Below are 24,195 nucleotides of genomic sequence, written 5' to 3'. Positions count from 1 at the left end.
TATTTTCATATTTATTGAATTCTCAAAATTTTGGGTTCCATAATGGTGTTTCATCTTTCATGTCCCTCATGTGTTTTATTGAAACGTATAGTTGTATGGATTAATGAGTTAAATTATGTGATGTGTTGATTGCTAATGTAATCTGATTGTTGTATAGTCTATTTGGCTATCTTATAAAGCCTCTGATATATGATTGTTAGCTAAATATGTACAACTGTCATGTTTAACAGCTAAGTTAGTTATATTCAGTTTCTATAGTTATAAATAGGCTTATAATCATTTGTAACACAACTAGCTTACTGTGTAATCATCATCATAGCAATAATGTAACGCCCTGGTTACCCTAGAACAGTTACGGTGAACAGTGAACTGGAAATTTGACTCATTGCCTGAGTCCTTTGGTTAAAAACGTGTTCTAAGTGTTATTAACAGGTTAAAGTGAAAACCAATAAAAAGGAAATGATATGTTTTATTTGATACATAAAATTGTTCATGGGCCCTCAAGAACATTTACAAGTTATTTACAACTCGAAAAGGGTCACTACTGTTCCAAAATTACAAACCCGCCGACCTAAGCGGCAAAAATAGGGTAAACCCCCTAGTTCATCTGAGAACTCCTTGGCCGTGGTGGTCAAGTGGCTGCATATGTACACAACACCACCTAAGCTCTCCACTCAAGGCTGGGTGAGCTTTTCTTTCCCTTTACCTGCACCGCGTAGCACCCATGAGCCAAAGCCCAGCAAGAAAACATGGCATTATATGTAAACATTATCAAATGATTGTCATTATATCACACAGAGCTCATAACTTTCGAACAGATGAGTGAATATCACTTGAGGTTATGGTAAACCATACTGAGTGACTGACAAGCAGGTCACTAATTCAAATGGAAGAGTGGCTGCTGGGTAAGCCATTAGCCTTCAACGAATGAGAGACTGATGGGTAAGTCTTTACTTTAACAAGTGAGTGACTGATGGGTAAGTCACACAAGCGCTTATAATATTCATCGAACTTGAGGTCAGTCCGGCATTAATGCTCTTTGAGTCATCCAATGTAGAAAGTTGATTAGATCTAATCTTTATTGGCTTGCGTTGAACACGCTAAGGCCGTCCTGACTAATGAGTCAGCGCAATGTGACCAGTGCCCAGTACCACTGTCGAACCTGACTAATGAGTCACAGCTTCACAGTTGATACTAGCACTTTTGCCAAATCTGACTAATGAGTCAGTACCATGCACAAGTGAGCAACATTTGCTAAGTATTCAATATTCAATCCATGTCCACATTTATACAACCAACATGCCTCATGAATAACCATGCATGTCACATATGGGGTGCAGTTTTCTTACCTCTGATTCGAGCTAGAATGAGCAAAAGAACGACCCTTGATAACGGTTTAACTTTTAGTCCTTTAGCGGTTACCTAATCATAACACATTATAGGATACCATCAATAACATGATAATCAAGGGTTCTCAAACCAAGATTTAGCCTCCGAGACATCAATCCTCACTAATCCGGGTAGTAGGAGTGATCTGAGGCCTAAAACCATGATCCCGGGGTCAAAACATGCAAATGGGCTCAACCCTGCTCAAGAGCCGCGGCCCCCAGAAAAACCAGAGGCAAGCGCCGCGGCGCCCAACACCAAGGGCAGCGGCGCCCAGCGCAAACAAAACCTCCTCCTTCAAACTCGAGCTAGGGTCGCGGCCCCCAACCCTGGGCCATTCCCAAATGCGTTTTCAACCTCTCAAAACCTCCAAATTCATACCTAAACATTCCCCAATCATCAAAACAAGGTTCCCAAGCTTCCCAATGCACCAAAACCCTCAAAACCCAAGGTCCAAACGAATCAAAAATCCAACAATTCACAAAGTCCAATTCAAAGCTTAGAAACTCTAAAAACTCAAAACTTTAAACTTCAATTACCTTTGATTGGGTTGTTTTCCGTCAAATCCTTCGGTCAAGAAGCTTCTAATCTTTCCTAGGATCGATATGCCTCGATCCTTGCTCGATTCCGACTCCTAGAACTCAAGATTTCTTCAAATATGCTTCGGGTGGCAAAAATGAACTAACGAAGGAGAACGAGAGGTTTTCTAATCGTACGTTCTATCTGAGAGCTACTTGAAGCTTAAGTAACCTCAAATAAAACCTAATGCTCGGGGTCCCGAAAATACCCCCGGGGACATTATAGTTAAAATCTCCCGAATTTCATCCTAATCTCAAATATTCCCAATTTATCATCAAATAAACATTTCTATTACCCCAAAATTGACCCCGTTATGACAAAACCGCTAATCCACTAAATATGATTGTCTCATGTCGAATAGCTTGAATATATTTCCATAATAATGGAATCTCATTCGCAAATCACATCATGCACCCAAATACACAAATTTACCCTTAATGGGCCAAATTATCAAAACAGCATAATATTTCAAATGTGGACCCACATGCATGAATATAACATCATATCATAATATAATTCACATAAACATGCATATATTCATTTAATGGCGTAATTAAACAGTTATGGCCCTCCCGGCCTACTAAACTGCCACTAAACCATATCGGAGAATTCGGGGCATTACAAATAAAGATCAAAGAGAGTTGGTTTTCCCATGGATTTAGGTTGGAGAAATCCTTCTGAACCATGTGCATAGAAGTGTACTTGACAGTTTGGCATGTGAGTGTGTTCTTGAAGGCTTGTGTTCTTAGTTTCTGGTTTGTGTGTGTGTTCAATAGCATTGTATAACAATTGGTATCAGAGCCAGGTTGTTCGAAGGAGGTTCTTGATTTCAATTTCAAGTATCTAGTTAGCAATTTGAGAAGAATCGAAGACAATGGGAAATGCAAAGTTCGATATCGAAAAGTTCACAGGGAAAAATGATTTCGGCTTGTGGAGAGTGAAGATGAGAGCTCTATTGGTCCAGCAGGGATTCAAGGTGCTTTACTTGGAGAGGATGACATCAAAGATAAGACTCAGAAGGAGAAGACTGAGATTCTTGAAAAGGCACTCAATGTAATCATCCTAAGTCTCGGAGACAAGGTTCTAAGAGAAGTGTCTAAGGAAACCACTGTAACTGGGCTATGGAAGAAACTTGACACTTTGTATATGACAAAGTCACTTGAAAATCATTTGTTCTTGAAACATAAGTTGTACTCTTTCATGATGCAACTAGGAAGGAGTGTTGAAGATCATCTAGATGACTTTAAGAAGATTATTCTTGATTTGGAGAATATAGAAATCAAGATTGAGGATGAGGACCAAGCAATTATAGTTCTGAATTCACTTCCAGCAGAAAGCTATGAATATTTTGTTGATACAATGATGTATGGCAAGGAGTCTCTAACACTAGAGAAGGTTCAAAGTGCTCTGATGTCAAAGGAATTGAAAAGAAAGTTATAATTGAAGGAAGATTCAAATGGAGATGGGTTATTTGTTCGAGGGAAAAACTCCAAGAAAGAGAATAAGAATCAATTGGGTTAGAACAAAGGGAAGACCAATTCGAAGTTTAAAATGAGATGCTTTGTTTGTAATAAAATTGATCATCTAAGGAAAGATTGTCCAATGCTGAAAGGTTACAATCAAAGAAAAATGGAGATGTTGATGTGGTCTCTGAATGTGGTGACAGTGAAGGATATGAGAGTGCAGGGATCTTGGTAGTGACAAATGGATATTCAGAATGTGGTTGGGTGATCAACTCAGGGTATTATTTTCATGTTTTTCCAGACATAAATTAGTTTTGTGAATATACAAAGCTAAGTGGTCGGACTGTGAAACTAGGGGACAATCGAGCATGCTCAATTGTTGGAATTGGCAAGATCAAGCTGCAACTTAATGATGGAATTGTCAAAGAATTGAAGAATGTTAGACATGTTTCTAAGATCAAGAAGAATTTAATCTTAGTAGCCATGCTTGATCAAGATGTATGCTTTATAAAAGTTGAAAATGGTCTTTTGAAGGTGATAAAATGGTCTATGGTCATCATGAAGCGTTCAGTGGTAAATGAAATATATGTACTACAAGGAAGTAATTTGAAGCATCAAGAAAATGCAATAACAAAAAATGCTGATGAAACAACTCTACTTTGGCATAGAAGGCTCAGGCACATTAGTTAGGGAGGTTCGAAAATTCTGGGCAAAATTAGAGTCTTTGGCAAAGATCAGATACAAGAATTGGGATTTTATGAGCAATGTGTTCATGGTAAATCAACTAGAGTCAAGTTTGGGACTGGAATGCATAAAACAAAGGGCATTATAGACTACTTGCAGTTAGATTTATGGAGTCCAACTAGAACAATATCCAAAGGTGGTGCGAGGTACTTTTTGACCTTCATAGATAATTTTTCTAGGCATGTTTAGGTGTACATTTTAAAGAATAAGAATTAATGATGCTCTAGAAAAGTTTAAAGAACTAAAAATCATGCTTGAAAACCAAACTGGGAGAAGGATTAAAAAGTTAACAATAGATAATGGATTGGAATTTTGTGCAGATGAGTTTAACAAGTTTTGCAGGAAAAATGGTGTTGGTAGACACTTGACAGTACCAATCAATCCACAACAGAATGGGCTTGCTGAAAGACTTAACAGAACTATATTGGAAAGAGTCAGATGTATGCTCATTTATTTAGGACTTCCAAAGAATTTCTGGGTTGAAGCTGTAGTGACTGCTTGCTATCTAATAAACCGATGTCCCTCATATGCCATTGATTTTAAAACTCCAATTGAAGTTTGGGCTGGACATACTGCAAACTATGGGCATTTTAGAAATTTCGAGTGTGTAGCTTATGCTCACATAAGGCAGGATAAGTTAGATGCTAGATCAAGGAAATGCATCTTTATTGGGTATCCAGAAGGAGTAAAAGGATACAAAATGTGGAGTATTGAACCAGGAAACCATCAAAAGTACTTTATTAGCTGTGATGTTGTATTTGAAGAAAGTAAAATGTACAAAGATATAATCAGAAGGCAAGTTGAAGGCACAAGTGAAGTTGCAGATAGTAGTACTCAGTTTGAGGTGGAGCTTGAAGAACAAGATCAGCATAAGGAACAAGTTGAAACTGAAGAGATTCTGAGAGAAGAAGTAGATCAACAAGAGGAAACAGAGAATTGATCAAGATGATGATGATGATGATACTCAAGATTATCAATTGGTTAAGGACCGAAAGAGAAGGGCAGTCAAAGCTCCAACCAGATTTGGTTTTGCAGATGTGGTTCATTATGCTTTAAGCATAGCAGATATGAGTGATGAACTTAGAACTTATGAGGAAGCTATGATGTCAAATGATAGAGTTGAGTGGGAAAATGAAATGAGGGAAGAAATAGACTCACTTAACAAGAATAGACTTGGATTCTTGTTGAAAAGCCTGCTGGAAAGAAAATAGTTGGAAGCAAGTGGGTCTATAAGTTCAAAGAAGGTATCCCAGGTGTAGGAAAAGACAGATATAAGGCAAGATTGGTAGCAAGGGGTTTTACACAAAGAGAGGGAGTGGATTATAATGAGATCTTCTCACCTATAGTGAAACATACGTCAATAAGAATTCTGCTAAGTATGGTGGTTGTTGAAGATTTAGAGCTTGAACAGTTGGATGTCAAAACAACTTTTATAGATGTGGATCTAGAAGAACATATTCTAATGAGTCAACCAAAAGGCTTTGAAGTAAGAGGGAAGGAAGAACGTGTTTTTCTATTGAAAAGGTATTTATATGGGCTAAAGCAATCTCCTCGGCAATGGTACAAAAGGTTTGATGACTTTGTAATCAAATATGGTTTCAAGAGGAGTTCATATGATAGTTGTGTATATGTGAGGAATGCGAAAGCTATTGTTTACCTACTGTTATATGTAGATGATATGCTTGTTGCAAGTAAGCATAAGGGAGAAATAGACAAAGTTAAGAAATTTTTTAATAGAGAGTTTGAGATGAAGGATCTTGGTTCGGCCAAGAGGATTTTAGGAATAGAAATAACTGGAAACAGAAACTGTAGAAGATTAAAGTTGTCTCAGAGTAGCTACATTTCTAAGATTCTGAGTAAGTTTGGTTTCAGTGATAGAAAACAAATTAGCACCTCTATTGGTCAGCAATTCAATTTTTTTAGTACTCAGTCTCCTTTTACTGAAGAGGACAGTAACTATATGGAAAGGATACCTTATACAAATAAAGTGGGAAGTATAATGTATCTAATGGTTTGTACTCGTCCTGTCTGTGTTATGCAATAAACATTGTGAGTAGATTTATGGAAAAACTAGACATAGAGCATTGGAAAGCTATCAAATGGATCATGAGGTATTTTAAGGAAACTACAAATATGGGATTATTGTATGGATCTGGTACAAATAAGTCAGAAGTAGTAGGCTTTGTAGACTCCGATTATGATGGTGACATTGACTCAAGAAGGTCACAAACAAGATATGTATTAAATCTGAATGGGTGCACTATAAGCTGGAAAGCAAACCTACAGTCTATTGTTGCTTTATCTACAACTGAGGCTAAATACATAAAATGTACACTATGAAAGAAGCATTGTGGCTGAAAGGAATTACTAGAGAATTTGGCATAGACCAGAAACATTTAACTGTCTACTATGACAGTCAAAGTGCCCTGCACCTCAGCGAAAATTAGGTCTTCCATGAAAGAACTAAGCACATTGTTGTGCGGTTACACTTCATTCGAGATGTTATCTTAGAAGGAAGGTTCAAACTCAGTAAAGTATCTACTGATGACAATCCAGCATACATGCTCACCAAGCCTTTGCCTATAACCAAGTTTAGACACTGTCTAAACTTACTTCAGATCACAGATGATTAAGAATAATGATCTGAAAATCTTCTCTCTAATTTTTCATTATCAATCAAGGTGGAGAATTGTGATGTGTTGATTGCCAATGTAATCTTATTGTTGTATACTCTATTTGGCTATCTTATAAAGCCTCTGATATAGGATTGTTAGCTAAATATGTACAACTATCATGTTTAATAGCTAAATTAGTTATATTCTGTTGCTATAGCTATAAATAGGCTTGTAATCATTTGTAACACAACTAGCTTACTATGTAATCATCATCAGAGCAATAAAGATCAAAGAGAGTTGGTTTTCCCGTGGATGTAGGTTAAAGAAATCCTTCTGAACCACGTACATAAAAGTGTTCTTGACAGTTTGGTGTGTGAGTGTGTTCTTGAAGGCTTATGTTCTTAGTATCTGGTCTGTGTGTGTGTTCGATAGCATTGTATAACAAATTGATAGAGCAATTTGTTTCTAATGTTGGTTGGGCTTTTGGTGTTTCTCTTCCAGTCCAATTGCTTCATACTGGTGAGCATGTTAAAATCTTTGTCTATGTTTCCTTAAGAGGAGTGCTTGCTTTTGCTTGAGCTATTTTTCGCACTAACAATAGAGGTTCGGTGCAATTGTGCTCAACTAAGTTTGAGGTGCATAAATCCTCAAAATTGAAGCCAAGGGTCTTCTTGTAGCTATTCAATTTTGCATTTTGAAGGGGTGGAGCAATGCAATTTTATTTTCTGATTGCAAGGTGTTGGTTCAGGCAATTTTTTTTTAGGAAGATTCTCGTTTGCGCTTTGACCCTTATTTTCTTTGATATTTTTACCAAACTAGCCCCAACACCATCTCAATGCAAACTCTAAATTCGGTACAAAATTAGATTCATGCTATATTTTGCACAATATTTAATATTGTTCTTTATTTCACAATAACAATTAAGATGAAAACTTATTTATATATACATTTAAAACTATAGGGCAGTTCTCTTGTACTCCTCTGAAAAGGGGAATACCGGTATACCTCCCGTGTTTCGCCACTTGTATAATTATAATCCTAATTTTCATTTTATATGACTAAGTACATTGTAGTTGTAGTGTTATATTATTTTACAAATAATATAATGTTTTGATTAAATGAATTATGTGACAAATAATAGAGTGTGACAAATGTTATTTTGTCAAATGTAACTTATATTGTGGAGTTACAATTTGAGAAATGATGATTATAATAAGTTTTGTAACATATAGAGCAGAGTTACATTTCTTAAGAAATGATGATCATAAATTTTGTAACTCTCACAAATATTCACCAATTTATGTGTAAAAGGAGTTACACATCTTGAATTTGATTTTCATTAGCTATAATATTTTATAGTTATTGTGTGCATATTCCTAACTCCCAAGTGAGTTTGGTGGAATTAGAAAATCTAATGGTGGAAGAGAACTCTATAATAGAATTGGTCACTTGGATGTAATGTGTGAATGTGAAAAAACACACTACATAGATTAGAACACATGGTGACATGCTCATCTTTAGAACACTTTGATGAGTATGAGAGAAGGCTTGATAAATCCTTAGAAGCATTTCTAGAGAGTATTCCCAAACTGTTCTTATGAGGGAGGAAATAACTTTTAGGACTTTGAACCTTGTTTAAGCCTTGAGATCTTCATCGTCTACCTCCTATTCTTATGTTGATTTACATAAGTTATGTAATCTCTTCTCATCTTTTTCCTTCACTTATGTGATATTATTTGTTAATATTATATATAATTTGTGTCATTTTTATTGTAACCATCTCCATTGTTGTATATTTCTAAGATATAGTAGGCATCCCACTAGCTTTTAGAAAATTCTAAATAATTTACAAGTGCAACAGAATGTTTGAACCTTGTTTTCAACACCGTAAATTATTAAAAATTTCTCAAAAATTAGTAGGGTGCCTACTATAACTACAATGTATACAACCATATAAAAAAATGGGAGTATAGCTATCCAAGTGTCAAAAATATGAGAGAGTATCCTTTTCCATGGGGAGTATTGGAGAAATCCCCAAAACTATAATGATCAATTGACATTTACTGAAAATATACATTTGTATACTTTTATAAAAAAATTCAATTTTTTTAAAAATTTTCTAATGACATTTTATAAATTATAAATATTATTTTTTTGTGTCAAATTTGATACATGTTATATTTTGTTTCAAATTTGACACAACTTTGAGCATTTATCAAATTTTACACAATTTTTAGTATATCATTATTGCAGTTTCTTTTAAGTGCTAAAATATAACTATGCATTACTTATTTAGCATTCCATTCAAAATACTCTAAATGAAATGCAAACTCTAAGATTTATGATGAGTTTTAACCATGTGACACCCAAATTGAGATTTTCTTAAGTTGCATTAAACAAAAATAGCTAGTGGTATAAAATCTATATTGGGTATTGTTATCCCCAAAATTCAACATAGTCACGTGACATTAGTACTAGAAATGTGGTAACAAGAAGTTCAAATGATCTCAACATTGGTCCAGGCAAATCGACTAGGGAAGCCAACAAAATATAGTAAGATTCTCTCGGTAATAATTTATAATATCAGTGTATGTCTGCTCGAAGGTGGTAGGTATACTACTTGTTGAAACATAATTGGTCGATTGAAAGTTCATCTAATCTTGTGTTTGAGAATCATTCACTAAAAGTGTCAAGTAGACGTAGGTCATTACTAATTTTTTGGGCTAAACCATTATAAATTTTTGTGTTCTTTTATTGTAGTTTAGTTCCTACTACTCGTTTCTCTATAATTTATTATCATTTATTGATTCTATTGTCGTTGACCAAATTTGTGTTCAACAAGTATAAAACTCAATATTTAGAATTATTATTATTATTATATGGTTGAATTTTGAATAATTGAAATATTAAATGCCAATAGATGAAGATAAAAGCAGTCTTTTGTATGAATTCTATGACCCATTTTAAAGAAAAGGATTATATGAGTATTTGGACCTAATCGTAGCCGGCCGAACACCCTTTGACTAGTTGTTTCGACCACTCAACTTGCTATTCAATTCAAAGCAAAACAACTACTCAATGTGGCCCTTATAAATTATTTTAAATAATAAAGCAACAACTTGGTTGAATAATTATTTGCTTTCATACTTAATGCTTGGCCCTATACTAAATTAACGACTTGAAATTTGAATTATATATTTGACCTTTTATTTTCAAATTGAAGTACATATATATTCCATTGCCCACTTGAGTATGCTTTATGACTAGTTCGGTTTTATTTATTAATTGTTTAAATATTATATTTTGGCAAAACTAATTTCCATGCTTAATTTATTAAATTGCGTAAAAGTCATATCAACAATGCTATTTCTATAATTCGTGCCAAAAAAGTGTCAGCAAGTCTACACATGAAAATAATAAGAAAAGAAAAGCATGGTGGTGATATTTGATTTGGATTTTAAAATTTCCATCCAATTCAATTTTGTTTTTCTTCTAAATTTAATGATTCAATTTTGTCTTTCTTCTAAATTTAATGATTCAATCGAATTTACATGTGTTACATATTTAATTGAATATTTTGGATCATTTACTTGGGTTAGATTAATAAGATCATATACTCGGACATTATATTGATTATTTAAAATTATATTTGCATTATCAAACCTATGTAAAAGTATGGTCTAATCCTTTAAAAAAATGGTCTAACAGTCTAATTATAAAAATAGAATGTTAAAGTGCTAATAATGATGATAAATAATAATAATAATAATCAAACGTAGGAGGGTGATTAAAATGTGATTCGAATCTGGGACAAATAGCAGCAGCAAGCAATGCGTATGAAATTGACTCGTTTAATAGACAAGTCATCAATTTTGAGTTGGCGGGTCAACTTTTGGTCAAATCAAATTGACCGCTTTATTATTGGTGCTACCTTGTTGTGTCAAGACTCAAGTGGTGTTACGACAAAAAAAAAATCACAACTGGTTTTGCAAATAGTCATAAATCTCATATGATTTACGAAAAGGTTTTTACATAAATATACATATAATGTAAATTAAATTAAAAAATACCTTAAAAAAAACTTATTTACATATACATGTCAAGTACAAATTGGCTAACCTCGCTTCCCCATATTTTTATATTTTTCTAAGTTGTAAAAAGTTAAATTTTGGTTGCTTACGATACTGATATGATACATATTAGTTACTTTTTTATATAAAAAATTTTATTCTTATATCATATTATTTTAGATATCTTTTGATTACCTCCAAAACTTATTTATAGATATATTAATATACCAATTAATTATTTTTATGTTATATTATGGTATCTTATTATTTAAAATACATTTTGGTAACATTCGAGTTTATTTAATATACATTTTGGCTACTTCCAAAACTTATTTGTAGACATCTTAATATACTAATTAATTATTTTTAAGTTATATTATGATATATTATTATTTAAGGTACATTTTGTTAACCTTCAAGTTTATTTTAGTAACTAATGAGTTGTCATTTAAAAAAATAAGTATAGTTAAATTTTTTTTGTAATATAATTTATTTTATGATGCTTAAGATGACATTTGGTTTCTTTATAAATTTATTTAGATATCTATTGAAATTTCTCTATAAATAGGTTAATTTAGAATACCATCCGGTAACTTTTAAATATGATGAAATAACAAAATACTATTTAATAACCCACAAAGTTGGTTTGTATATTGAATTTTGTTTAAGTTTAAAGTTTTATTACTATTTGATTAACCAAATATAATAGAAACTAAAATGTACTTTTGATTTATAATGCCTCTAATTGTCTATCTTTATTAAAATACTAATTTTAATAATAACTTAAAAGATTTACATAATTTGATTGAAAAATACAGAGGGTTTTTATTGAAAATAAATGCAGAGTTTTGATCCAAAAGAGAATTTAATGCAAATTTAAAATAAATGAATACATCCCGCTGATAAATTAACATAAGAAAAGACTATAAGGCACTATGGCATTCTAGATCGTTTCCTTGTTCATTGGCTCCCTACAACATACATACATACTTTTTGGAAACTGACTCAGCTCAATATACGTGTCAAATAAGTCTACTTAGTGTCTACATGCAAGGAGGAAAATAATGGGGTAAGTTGAAAGCCCACTAAGGAAATACAAACAAGAAAGGAAAAAAAAACATAATAGCATAAGCGACATATATCATAAATTATTAACATGCTTTTCTTATAGCAATCATTTATCAACATAAGTCATATAAAAACATAACCATCATAACATAAGTAATAATCATAAACATAAGATTATATGAAGCATAAGCATAATCATACAACATAAGATCATGACACCACTTGTAACACCCTCACTTATTTTAGTTAAAACTATATTTGAGGTGTTACGTTTTAAAACTATATCATAAATTATTACTGCAAAAGTCTGAACATTTTTTTTTAAACTTGAAAACTTATTTCACATTATTTACATTAAACATAAAGTGTGTCTCAAACATATTATACATAAGTATTAAATAACCCAATTTGTTTTCAAGACATAACTTCACACTTTATTACAAACATCACACTAATAATTGAAATAACCCACAAAAAGGTCGATATGTTCATATGTACAATTCAGGGTCAGGACCATGCTTCAGTTCTCCTTATGTCATTCACTCATTTCTTTCTCTACCTGTAACACAAGACAACTGTGAGCCTAAAGCTCAGTAAGCAAAGTTATGCATGCAATGCTAATGATTACTCAATGTCAAAGGACATACACAACTTCTTTTTTAATTTTGGACCCCTTAAAATTGTGCACACTGTTTGATTAAGCCAATGCCTGCAGAGCTTGTTACACATATCATATAAAATCCCATGGGTTCTCCTCCGGCTAGCCATCACCACAGTAGGGCACATTAAAAACCTTATTCCATCGTTGCCTCGTCGGGCTCAAGAGTTAAGGCGGCCACACACTGTGGTGTCAATACATATAACAATAACTCATATGGAGGAGAAATAAAAACGGAAACATGACAAACAATATAATTGGTTCACTAAAACCTAGCCCAAATTATTGGGTAGCCACTATAAGCCTACTATAGGCCTCCGTTTATAATAATGATCATAATATCATGCATGGTCTTATATCATATAATAATTTACCATATCACTATTATGTCATGCATACAAATTTATGATGAAGTGTCAATGTATGTTAATACTACTTACGCACAAAATATTCATATAATGCATACTTTCACATAACATGTAATTCTTGTGTTGCAGTTGAGTACTTTACTTACCTTCTGTCCAAAATATAATTCACCGTGTAACAAGTAGTGTCTTAGGTGTTGATGTGCTTATCCTGACAATGGCATAGATTTCTCATCATAATGATGGCAGTAATACATTGAACTATCATTTAAAAATACCCATAAAACATCATATCAAATTTCATATCCAAATCATGCCTAAAATGCCTTAAACCACCTAGATCGAGCGTTAGATTTATCTTATACATTTGGAGAAATTTTGACAGAGTTTCCCCTTAATTTTAGCTATCCTCAAATATCAAAATCAACCAATAATCAACATCAAATAACCTGCCATAACCATATATCCCAAATACCAACATGATTAATCATAAAATTATCATATACCGATTTTGATAAAATTCTAATTTCCTAGATCATCACCCAAATTAAATGAGTCTTCACGTCTATTCAAATATTTATAAACATATCTACCATCTTATAAACTCAATAAAATAACCAAAAATCAGCTTGTACTCCAAGAACCCCAAAACCTCATAAAACACAAAATTTCACTTACCGAGCAACTTTTCGGCAAAAACAATCTCTTCTAGCTTTTCTAAACCTTAAATCACTTGGAAACCACCATGAAATATCTTAGAAAAGACAAAACCATAGATAAGCTCTCAGCAAAATTCAAAAACATAGTTTAACTTCCAAGTACAAGAACTTACCATAAAAATGCTAGAACTAAGCTTAATCCACTTCTTTGGCTTTGATTTCACTTGGATCTCCTTAGAATTTCTTCAAACCAGCCAAGAAATGGTTTTTGGTTTTCTTTTCTATCCGTTTTTCAGAGTCTTGGTCGTGCAAAGTGATAGGGTTGATGAAAATTCTTTATTTTCAATGATTTGGCCTTATTGTATCAAAATTTGACACCTTGCACCTCATCATTTCACCTTTTGACTTATGGAAACCTTACCACTTCAATAATTTCGATTTAATCATCTGCTAGGCCTATTATCCTTATGTGTAAAATACTCACACCAAACCTTAGGTCCATATGAGTTCATACCCAATATTAATGCTTACCCGATCGAGCGTAGCGCACTTATGCTAAGATCGTTTTCACTTTGCATCAATACCACTGATTATGTATACCTCCCATCAAGAATTGATCTAATGGTTCTAAAACAATTTTTAATTCATCAATGAGACCTTAATCATACCTCAATTATATTTGGTAAATCTACTAATACTCAATTTTACCCCGAAATACTAGTAATCGACATTGTACTATTTTCACCACTTAACATATTTTGCCTTCTATATCTCATTTTCCTCACTTAATTCCATGCCTTGTCCATATTTTTCATACTTTATAATATCTTAAGCACATCAAACACCCATAAAAGACAACTCAAATGCCACAAGGTTAATAATATTGAGCATACATATAGACATCACATACACAACTTTTATACTTATACATGAAAACACTTATAAGAATATGCATATGCTCAAATTATACATGTTGTATGATATGTAATGCAATGCAATCATGAGATTATTGGCTATATTATATCAAAATAATGTGGGTGCTACAATCCTCTACACCTTATAAAAATTTCGTCCTCGAAATTCTCTTACCCAAATAGCTCTGGGTATTTAGATCTCATTTCATCTTCCCGTCCCCATGTCATTTCCTCAATGTTTGAACTTCTCCACAAGACCTTAACCAGTGAAATCTTCTTATTTCTCAACTCTTTCTTTTTTCTATCAAGAATTTTCACTGGTTTTTCTTCATATGTTAGGTCTTGTTCAACTTCTATTGGTTCGTAGTTTAGCACATGTGAAGGATCTGGCACGTATTTTCTCAATAATGAGACATGAAAAACATCGTGGACATTTGACAATGATAGCGGTAATGCCAGTCTATAGGCTACCTTTCCCACCTTTTCCAATACTTCAAAAGGTCCAATAAATCTTGGGCTTAACTTCCCTTTCTTTCCAAACCTCATTGCTCCTTTCATAGGGGCAATTTTCAGAAATACCTTGTCCCCAATGTTGAACTCCACTTCTCTTCGCTTTCGACCAGCATAACTCTTTTGTCTACTTTGAGCAGTTAACATTCTTTTTCTTATTTTCTCTACTGCTTCAGTTGTCCTTCTGACCAGATCTGGACCAAGATACTTTCTTTCTCCCATTTCATCCCAATGAATTGGTGATCTGCATTTTTTGCCATATAACATTTCATACGGTGCTACACCAATCGTTGCATGAAAGCTATTGTTATAAGAAAACTCTACCAGACACAAATACTTCTCCCATGATCCTTGAAAATCTAGGACACAAGCTCGAAGCATATCTTCAAGAGTTTGAATGGTCCTTTCAGATTGTCCATCAGATTGGGGTGATATGTCGTAGTAAACTTCAATTTTGTGCCCAATGCTCTCTGCAAACTTTCCCAAAACAATGAAGTAAATCGAGCATCCCGGTCTGAAATTATAGATATTGGCACTCCATGAAGTCTAACAATCTCTTGAACATATAATTTAGCCCACTGATCCATAGTATAAGTCATGTGTACCGGAAGAAAGTGTGCTAATTTGGTATATCGATCTACTATAACCCAGATAGCATCATGTTGTTTAGAAGTCTTTGGCAATCCAACTACAAAATCCATAGTAATCTCTTCCCATTTCCACTCTGGTATCTGTATTGGTTGTAGTAAACCAGCAGGTTTCTGATGTTCAGCTTTCACTTGTTGACAGGTTAAACACTTGGCTACAAACTCGACCACATCCTTTCTCATGTTGGGCCACCAGTAGTGTCTTTTCAAGTCATTAAACATCTTGGTCGTCTCCGGATGTACTGAATACAAGGTACTGTGAGCTTCGATAAGGATTTCTCTCTTCAACTCCTCATTATTAGGGACACAAACTCTTTCCTTGAACTTTAGCATCCCATTACATGACACACTAAACTCATTGACCTTCCCACTTTCCAATTCACCTTTTTGTTCCACCAAGTAAGGATCCTCACATTGACCTTGTTTGATTCTCTCTAACAAGGTAGACTGAATAGTCATTACTGATAATCTTCCTGTGATTACCTCAATCTTCGCTCTGCACATGTCCTCCTGAAGTGGTCTTGTCAATTTCCTCAAAAATGACACATTACCGTGAGACTTTCTACTCAGTGCGTCTGCAACTACATTTGCTTTTCCAAGATGATAAAGTATTTGACAATCATAATCTTTCACTAGCTTCAACCATCTCCTTTGTCTCATATTTAATTTCTTCTGAGTGAAGAAATACTTGAGACTTTTATGATCGGTATATATTTCGCACTTCTCACCATACAGATAATGTCTCCAAATCATTAGTGCAAAAACAACTGCTGCCAACTCCAGATCATGTGTTGGATACTTCTGTTCATAGTCCTTCAATTGTCTAGAAGCATAAGCTATGACTTTACCATTCTACATCAACACACACCCTAAATCTTGCTTTGAAGCGTCACTATAAATCACAAGTCCTCCTGATCCAGATGGAATAGTAAGTATTGGAGCAGAAACCAATCTTTGCTTCAACTCTTAAAAACTTTTCTCACAAGCTTCAGTCCATTCAAACTTATGATTCTTCCTCGTCAGTTGTGCCAATGGCATTGCTATCTTGGAAAATCCTTCAACAAATCTTCAGTAATAGCCTACTAATCCCAGAAAAATCCTTACTTCTGAATCATTTGTTGGTCTATTCCATTTACTAACAGCTTCAATCTTTGATGGATCCACTGAAATACCATCTTTTAAGACTATATGGCCCAAAAATGCCACCTTCTCTAGCCAAAATTCACATTTCTTAAATTTGGCAGAGTTGTTTTTCTTTTAATTTCTCCAACGCCAACCTCAAATGTTCCTCGTGTTCTTCTTTGGATCGAGAATACACCAAGATATCATCAATAAACACTATTACAAACTTATCAAGGTAGTCCTTAAACACCCTGTTCATCAAGTCCATGAATGCAACTGGAGCATTAGTTAATCCAAATGGCATTACAAGGAACTCATAATGGCCATATCGAGTTCGAAATGCGGTTTTTGGTACATCCTCTTCTCTAATCTTTAATTGGTGATACCCAGATCTCAAATCAATCTTTGAAAATACTCCTCTTCCTTGTAATTGATCAAAAAGATCATCCATTCTAGGAAGTGGATACTTATTCTTGACTGTCAACTTGTTCAGTTCTCTATAATCAATACACATTCGCATTGTCCCATCCTTTTTCTTCACAAATAGCACCAGAGCTCCCCATGGTGAAAAACTAGGCCTGATAAACTTTTTATCCAGGAGTTCTTGCAACTGTATCTTTAATTCCTTTAGTTCTGCTGGTGCCATTCTATAAGGTGCCTTGGACACAGGGGCTGTACCAGGAAGTAGCTCGATCAAAAATTCAATTTCTCTGTCTGGAGGCAATCGCGGTAAATATTCTGGAAACACTTCTAAGAAATCTCTAACTACCGGTACATCTTTCGGTTTTAACTTTTGCTCCTTATAAGTGTCAACCACACTGGCGAGATAACCCATACATCCACTTTCCAATAGTTGCCTGGCCTTCATAACAGAAATTAAAGGAATGCAACTTTTGATGTCATTCCAGTAAACATAAACTCATCTTCCTTCGAAGCCTTAAATATCACTGTTTTCTTTCTACAATCAATAGTGGCATTATACTTTTAAAGCCAATCCATACCCAAAATCACTTCATAATCGTGCATCTCTAACATTATTAGATCATCATATAATTCTCTACCATCAATGCAAATAGGAACCCCCCTCAACCAATGAGTAGAATACAAAATCTCTCCAGATGGTAACATTGTACTAAAAACTTCTGACAATTTTTCACACGATCTACCCAACCTTTTTACATATGTCAAGGATGCAAATGAATGTGTGGCACCTGAATCTATTAATGCATGAGTGAGAATACCAGATGCAAAAATATCACCTGATACCACAGAGTTGTTGGTATCAGCATCAGCTTGAGTAATTGTGAACACCCTAGCATTTGTCCTTTGAGGTTCATCCTTATTTTGTTGGTTCTTCATCAATGGACAATCTTTGATAAAATGATCCCCCTTGCCACATTTGAAGCAGCTCTTAGTTAGAAGCCTGCACTCCCCGAAATGATTCTTTCCACAAGTTTGACATCGTGGTTGTTGTTGGAATCCAGATTGCCTGTTTTTCTGACCTCCTTTAAATTTCTTATTCTGTCCTTGTCTAAATTGGAAATTCTGGGCCCCTCTTTTGTTGTCATTGTGAAAGCGGCTTTGTTCTTTGTTGAATGGAGTGTCTCTACGAGGCATGCTAGTAGCAGCTTTAGCTTTTGTTATCTTTTCTTCTTTGTGTTCAGCTCTCAAAGCTTTCTCCACAGCCTGAGCATAAGAAAGAGGCCCTGTACGTACCATATCCACATCTCTAGCCAATTCTGGTTGCAGACCCTCCAAGAAGCGATTCACTCTACTAGTTTCAGTGTTAACCAAGTCTGGTGCAAACTTGGCTAACCGGTCAAATGTCCTCGCGTACTCAGCCACTGAAAGATCCCCTTGTTGTAATCTAGTGAACTCACTTACTTTAGCAGTCAACACAGCTTCATTATAAAACTTTTCATTGAAGACCAGTTCAAATTCTGCCCAAGTCATCTGATTCACTTCTCTAGTCGGCTTAACCACTTCCCACCAGATCTTAGCATCCTTTTTCAGTGTATGTGCAACACAAGAAACCTTTTCCCTATCACTTAGTTGCATGAACTCAAAGATGTCTTCTAAAGAACTCTTCCAGTCTTGTGCATCAAGTGGGTCAGTGCTACCTTCAAATACTAGTGGGTGTTGTTTTCGGAACCGTTCATATAATGGTTCCATGGGGTGCACTGCAGGTGGGGCTTGTGGAGGTGTTGGAGTTTCAGTAGGTGGTGATGGTGCTTGTCTTTGTCGTTGTTCTGCTAACAACTTCTCAATTTGTTCAGCTTGTCTATTCACTACCGCTTGAAGTAGAGCCATTTCTTGTTCATATTTATTACTGCAAGAGCCTTCAGTAGCCCCCATTGCATTTTCACGATCCATCTGTGTTATTATATATATCTTAAGACAAAATGCCCATAACTTATGTCATTTAGCCAAAAATGCACATGAGGCATGCAATCAACACATAATAAATGCACACATAAAACTTAGAGGTGAATTGAGCATTATCCTTTCCTCAATGTGTACATATGAACGGTCTACAAGAACATTTTAACCATAGCTCTGATACCAACTTGTAACACCCTCACTTATATTAGTTAAAACCATATTTGAGGTGTTACGTTTTAAAACTATATCATAATTTATTACTGCGGAAGTCTGGACATTTTTTTTTTAAACTTGAAAACTTATTTCACATTATTTACATTAAACATAAAGTGTGTCTCAAACATATTATACATAAGTATTAAATAATCCAATTTGTTTTCAAGACATAACTTCATACTTTATTACAAACATCACACTGATAGCTGAAATAACCCACAAAAAGGTCGATATGTTCATATGTACAATTCAGGGTCAGGACCATGCTTCAGTTCTCCTTATGTCATTCACTCATTTCTTTCTCTACCTGCAACACAAGACAACTGTGAGCCTAAAGCTCAGTAAGCAAAGCAATGCATGTTCCTGAAGTTATAAGGTAGACTGAATAGTCATTACTGATAATCTTCCTGTGATTCCCTCAATCTTCGCTCTGCACATGTCCTCCTGAAGTGGTCTTGTCAATTTCCTCAAAAATGACACATTACCGTGAGACTTTCTACTCAGTGCGTCTGCAACTACATTTGCTTTTCCAAGATGATAAAGTATTTGACAATCATAATCTTTCACTAGCTTCAACCATCTCCTTTGTCTCATATTTAATTTCTTCTGAGTGAAGAAATACTTGAGACTTTTATGATCGGTATATATTTCGCACTTCTCACCATACAGATAATGTCTCCAAATCATTAGTGCAAAAACAACTGCTGCCAACTCCAGATCATGTGTTGGATACTTCTGTTCATAGTCCTTCAATTGTCTAGAAGCATAAGCTATGACTTTACCATTCTACATCAACACACACCCTAAATCTTGCTTTGAAGCGTCACTATAAATCACAAGTCCTCCTGATCCAGATGGAATAATAAGTATTGGAGCAGAAACCAATCTTTGCTTCAACTCTTAAAAACTTTTCTCACAAGCTTCAGTCCATTCAAACTTATGATTCTTCCTCGTCAGTTGTGCCAATGGCATTGCTATCTTGGAAAATCCTTCAACAAATCTTCGGTAATAGCCTACTAATCCCAGAAAAATCACATACACAACTTCTTTTTAAATATTGGGCCCCTTAAAATTGTGCACACTATTTGATTAAGCCAATGCTTGCAGGCCTTGTTACACATATCATATAAAATCCCATGGGTTCTCCTCTGGCTAGCCATCGCCACAGTAGGGCACATTAAAAACCTTATTCCATCATTGCCCCGTTGGGCTCAAGAGTTAAGGTGGCCACACACTTTGGTGTCAATACATATAACAATAACTCATATGGAGGAGAAATAAAAATGGAAACATGGCAAACAATATAATTGGTTCACTAAAACCTAGCCCAAATTATTGGGCAGCCACTATAAGCCTATTATAGGCCTCCGTTTACACTTATTAACACTTTCATTTGCCTTTTCAAAACAGTGGCACTGAACTTAAACTTCTTGTTACAACTTTTGTTTTATGTTGCACAAAACTTGCTAAGGCATCATATAATAATGATCATAATATCATGCATGGTCTTATATCATATAATAATTTACCGTATCACTATTATGCCATGCATACAAATTTATGATGAAGTGTCAATGTATGTTAATACTACTTACTCACAAAATATTCATATAATGCATACTTTCACATAACATGTAATTATTGTGTTGCAGTTGAGTACTTTACTTATCTTCTGTCCAAAATATAATTCACCATGTAACAAGTGGTGTCTTAGGTGTTGATGTGCTTATCCTGACAATGACATGGATTTCTCATCATAATGATGGCAGTAATACATTGAACTATCATTTAAAAATACCCATAAAACATCATATCAAATTTCATATCCAAATCATGCCTAAAATGCCTTAAACCACCTAGATCGAGCGTTAGATTTATCTTATACATTTGGAGAAATTTTGACAGAGTTTCCCCTTAATTTTAGCTATCCTCAAATATCAAAATCAACCAATAATCAACATCAAATAACCTGCCATAACCATATATCCCAAATACCAACATGATTCATCATAAAATTATCATATACCGATTTTGATAAAATTCTAATTTCCTAGATCATCACCCAAATTAAATGAGTCTTCACGTCTATTCAAATATTTATAAACATATCTACCATCTTATAAACTCAATAAAATAACCAAAAATCAGCTTGTACTCCAAGAACCCCAAAACCTCATAAAACACAAAATTTCACTTACCGAGCAACTTTTCGGCGAAAACAATCTCTTCTAGCTTTTCTAAACCTCAAACCACTTGGAAACCACCAAGAAATATCTTAGAAAAGATAAAACATCATAGATAAGCTCTCAGAAAAATTCAAAAACATAGTTTAACTTCCAAGTACAAGAACTTACCATAAAAATGCTAGAACTAAGCTTAATCCACTTCTTTGGCTTTGATTGCACTTGGATCTCCTTAGAATTTCTTCAAACCAGCCAAGAGATGGTTTTTGGTTTTCTTTTCTCTCTGTTTTTCAGAGTCTTGGTCGTGCAAAGTGATAGGGTTGAATGAAAATTCTTTATTTTCAATGATTTGGCCTTATTGTATCAAAATTTGACACCTTGCACCTCATTATTTCACCTTTTGACTTATGAAAACCTTATCACTTCAATAATTTCGACTTAATCATGTACTAGGCCTATTATCCTTATGTGTAAAACACTCACACCAAACCTTAGGTCCATATGAGTTCATACCCAATAGTTATGCTTACCCGATCGAGCGTAGCGCACTTATGCTAAGCTCGTTTTCACTTTGCATCAATACCACTGATTATGTATACCTCCCATCAAGAATTGATCTAATGGTTCTAAAACCATTTTTAATTCATCAATGAGACCTTAATCATACCTCAATTATATTTGGTAAATCCACTAATACTCAATTTTACCCCGAAATACTAGTAATCGACATTGTACTATTTTTCACCACTTAACATCTTTTGCCTTCTATATCTCACTTTCCTCACTTAATTCCATGCCTTGTCCATATTTTTCATACTTTCTCATATCTTGAGCACATCAAACACCCATAAAAGACAACTCAAATGCCACATGGTTAATAATATTGAGCATACATATAGACATCACATACACAACTTTTATACTTATACATGAAAACACTTATAAGAATATGCATATGCTCAAATTATACATGTTGTATGATATGTAATGAAATGCAATGCAATTATGTGATTATTTGCTATATTATATCAAAATAATGTGGGTGCTACACCACTATAGTCCATGTCACATCATATGATAACATAACCATAATAATATAAGTCATAAACATAAACATAAGATTAAATGAAGCATAAGCATAATCATACAATATACTACAAAACTATACTTTGACGATACACATAATATATCATTTGTAGTATAACTATCGTCTCGTGTTAAAATTATACATAAAACAACAGATGCTCTCGAACTGTTGTGTCATGCAAATTAAAACTTACATAAGACGGCAGTTCTAGTGCGATTATCGTCACATGTCTACTTTTAATACGAGACGACATTTCTATTCAAATTATTGTCTAATCTAATACAATATTCTTATCTAATACTAATTAAATTTATGCTTATTTTAATATATTCATAATTTTTTTTAATAATTTACAACACTAAATAGCTATTAAAAATGAGATTTTTTTTTGGAGGAAATGAGTTATTCAAATATTGTCAAACTTTTTAATAATATTTTTTTTTCAAAATTTTTTAATAATATTTAATGTTAGTTATTAATAAATTATTTAGTATACTATATGTTTAACTAATTTAATTTTATTCAAAATATAAATAACAAATTCTAGAAAAATCTACATTAAAAAAATTATTAAGATACAAATATATTTAAAAAAAACAAATTAAAAAAATTAAGCTTAAGATAAAAACCTTAACAATTCTAAAAAAAAACCTACTAGTTTTTTACTTAAGTTTTTGTTGGTAGTAATCATTCTCTCAATACCCTAATCCTACCTCTTTCTATCCCTTTCTCATGTCTCAAACTTAGTCAGCCACTCATATTCCCTCTCTCTCTCTAAATGTCATATATCTTGTTCCCACTCTCTTTATTTTTGCAGAAATCAGCAGTGGCTGGCTAGTGGTGGCATCGACGAATGTGACTAGAGGGTTCGACAACAATGATGATGCTTTCTCCCCGTGGTTGGCGTCCTCATATCTGTGGTGCTCTCTTCGTGGCTGGTGGGCTAAGATATGGCAGCGCACTCTCTGTCGGGGTCTTGATCCTTAGGGTTGGGGCTGGTTGCAGCCTGGGGCTTGAGGAGGGTTGTGACGGAGTGTGCTGCGATAGGCGCAGTGTCGAGGGTGGTGTTAAGAGCTTGGGAAAAAAATTATTTTGGTAAAGAGGAGTCGATGGGTGAAATCTTCAAATCATCTCTTGTTGTCGATCAGAAATTTGAATCTATGGGTATTCTGCTTTCTTTTGTGCTCACAAAAATATATGGGCCAGTATGCAAATATATGACTTGTGTTTGTATAATAGCATTTTATTAGCTGATAAAGAACAAATGTATAATTGTAACGCCCCACGTTTAGGGTACCGGGTAAACCCTAGTTCAGGTATTTTAATTCCTTGTATTATATATTATGTCAGGTGAACATTTTATGTTACAAGAAGTTGTGATGTTTGAATGCTAGCCATGTTGTGGTAAGTGCGTTTTTTTTCTTAGAAACCGGGACCTTTGGTCGTGGACCGGGTCAAAAACCCTAATCGGGTAAAAATAACAGATTAATTAAATAGAAAATACTATGGCATAAAAATATTAATTTT

At 34.1% G+C, this 24,195-nt stretch overlaps 1 protein-coding gene and 2 long non-coding RNA genes across 4 annotated transcripts; all 3 read right to left on the bottom strand.

Annotated features, from left to right (window-relative positions):
- Positions 1-12,259: 12,259 nt before the first annotated feature.
- Positions 12,260-13,974, bottom strand: LOC133816215 (uncharacterized). Its single transcript, XR_009885083.1, has 4 exons — positions 13,781-13,974; positions 13,627-13,702; positions 13,098-13,159; positions 12,260-12,484 (listed from the first exon to the last, which is right to left on the bottom strand). It is a non-coding gene; the product is annotated as an uncharacterized LOC133816215 (long non-coding RNA).
- Positions 13,975-17,784: 3,810 nt separating this feature from the next.
- Positions 17,785-19,173, bottom strand: LOC133814561 (uncharacterized). Its single transcript, XM_062247504.1, has one exon. The coding sequence runs from the start codon at positions 19,171-19,173 to the stop codon at positions 17,785-17,787; it is 1,389 nt and encodes a 462-aa protein (XP_062103488.1).
- Positions 19,174-19,378: 205 nt separating this feature from the next.
- Positions 19,379-21,887, bottom strand: LOC133816214 (uncharacterized). Of its 2 annotated transcripts, none has more exons than XR_009885081.1 (3): positions 21,753-21,887; positions 21,597-21,672; positions 19,379-19,705 (listed from the first exon to the last, which is right to left on the bottom strand). It is a non-coding gene; the product is annotated as an uncharacterized LOC133816214 (long non-coding RNA). The 2 variants fall into 2 exon arrangements; XR_009885082.1 differs by lacking the exon at positions 19,379-19,705 and adding an exon at positions 20,471-21,129.
- Between the last annotated feature and the right edge of the window lie 2,308 nt (positions 21,888-24,195).

This window comes from Humulus lupulus, chromosome 2 (assembly GCF_963169125.1).
Source record: "Humulus lupulus chromosome 2, drHumLupu1.1, whole genome shotgun sequence".
Lineage (NCBI taxonomy): Eukaryota > Viridiplantae > Streptophyta > Magnoliopsida > Rosales > Cannabaceae > Humulus > Humulus lupulus.
The sequence above is the reverse complement of the archived record's forward strand: the minus strand, read 5'-3'. Positions and strand labels throughout refer to the sequence as shown.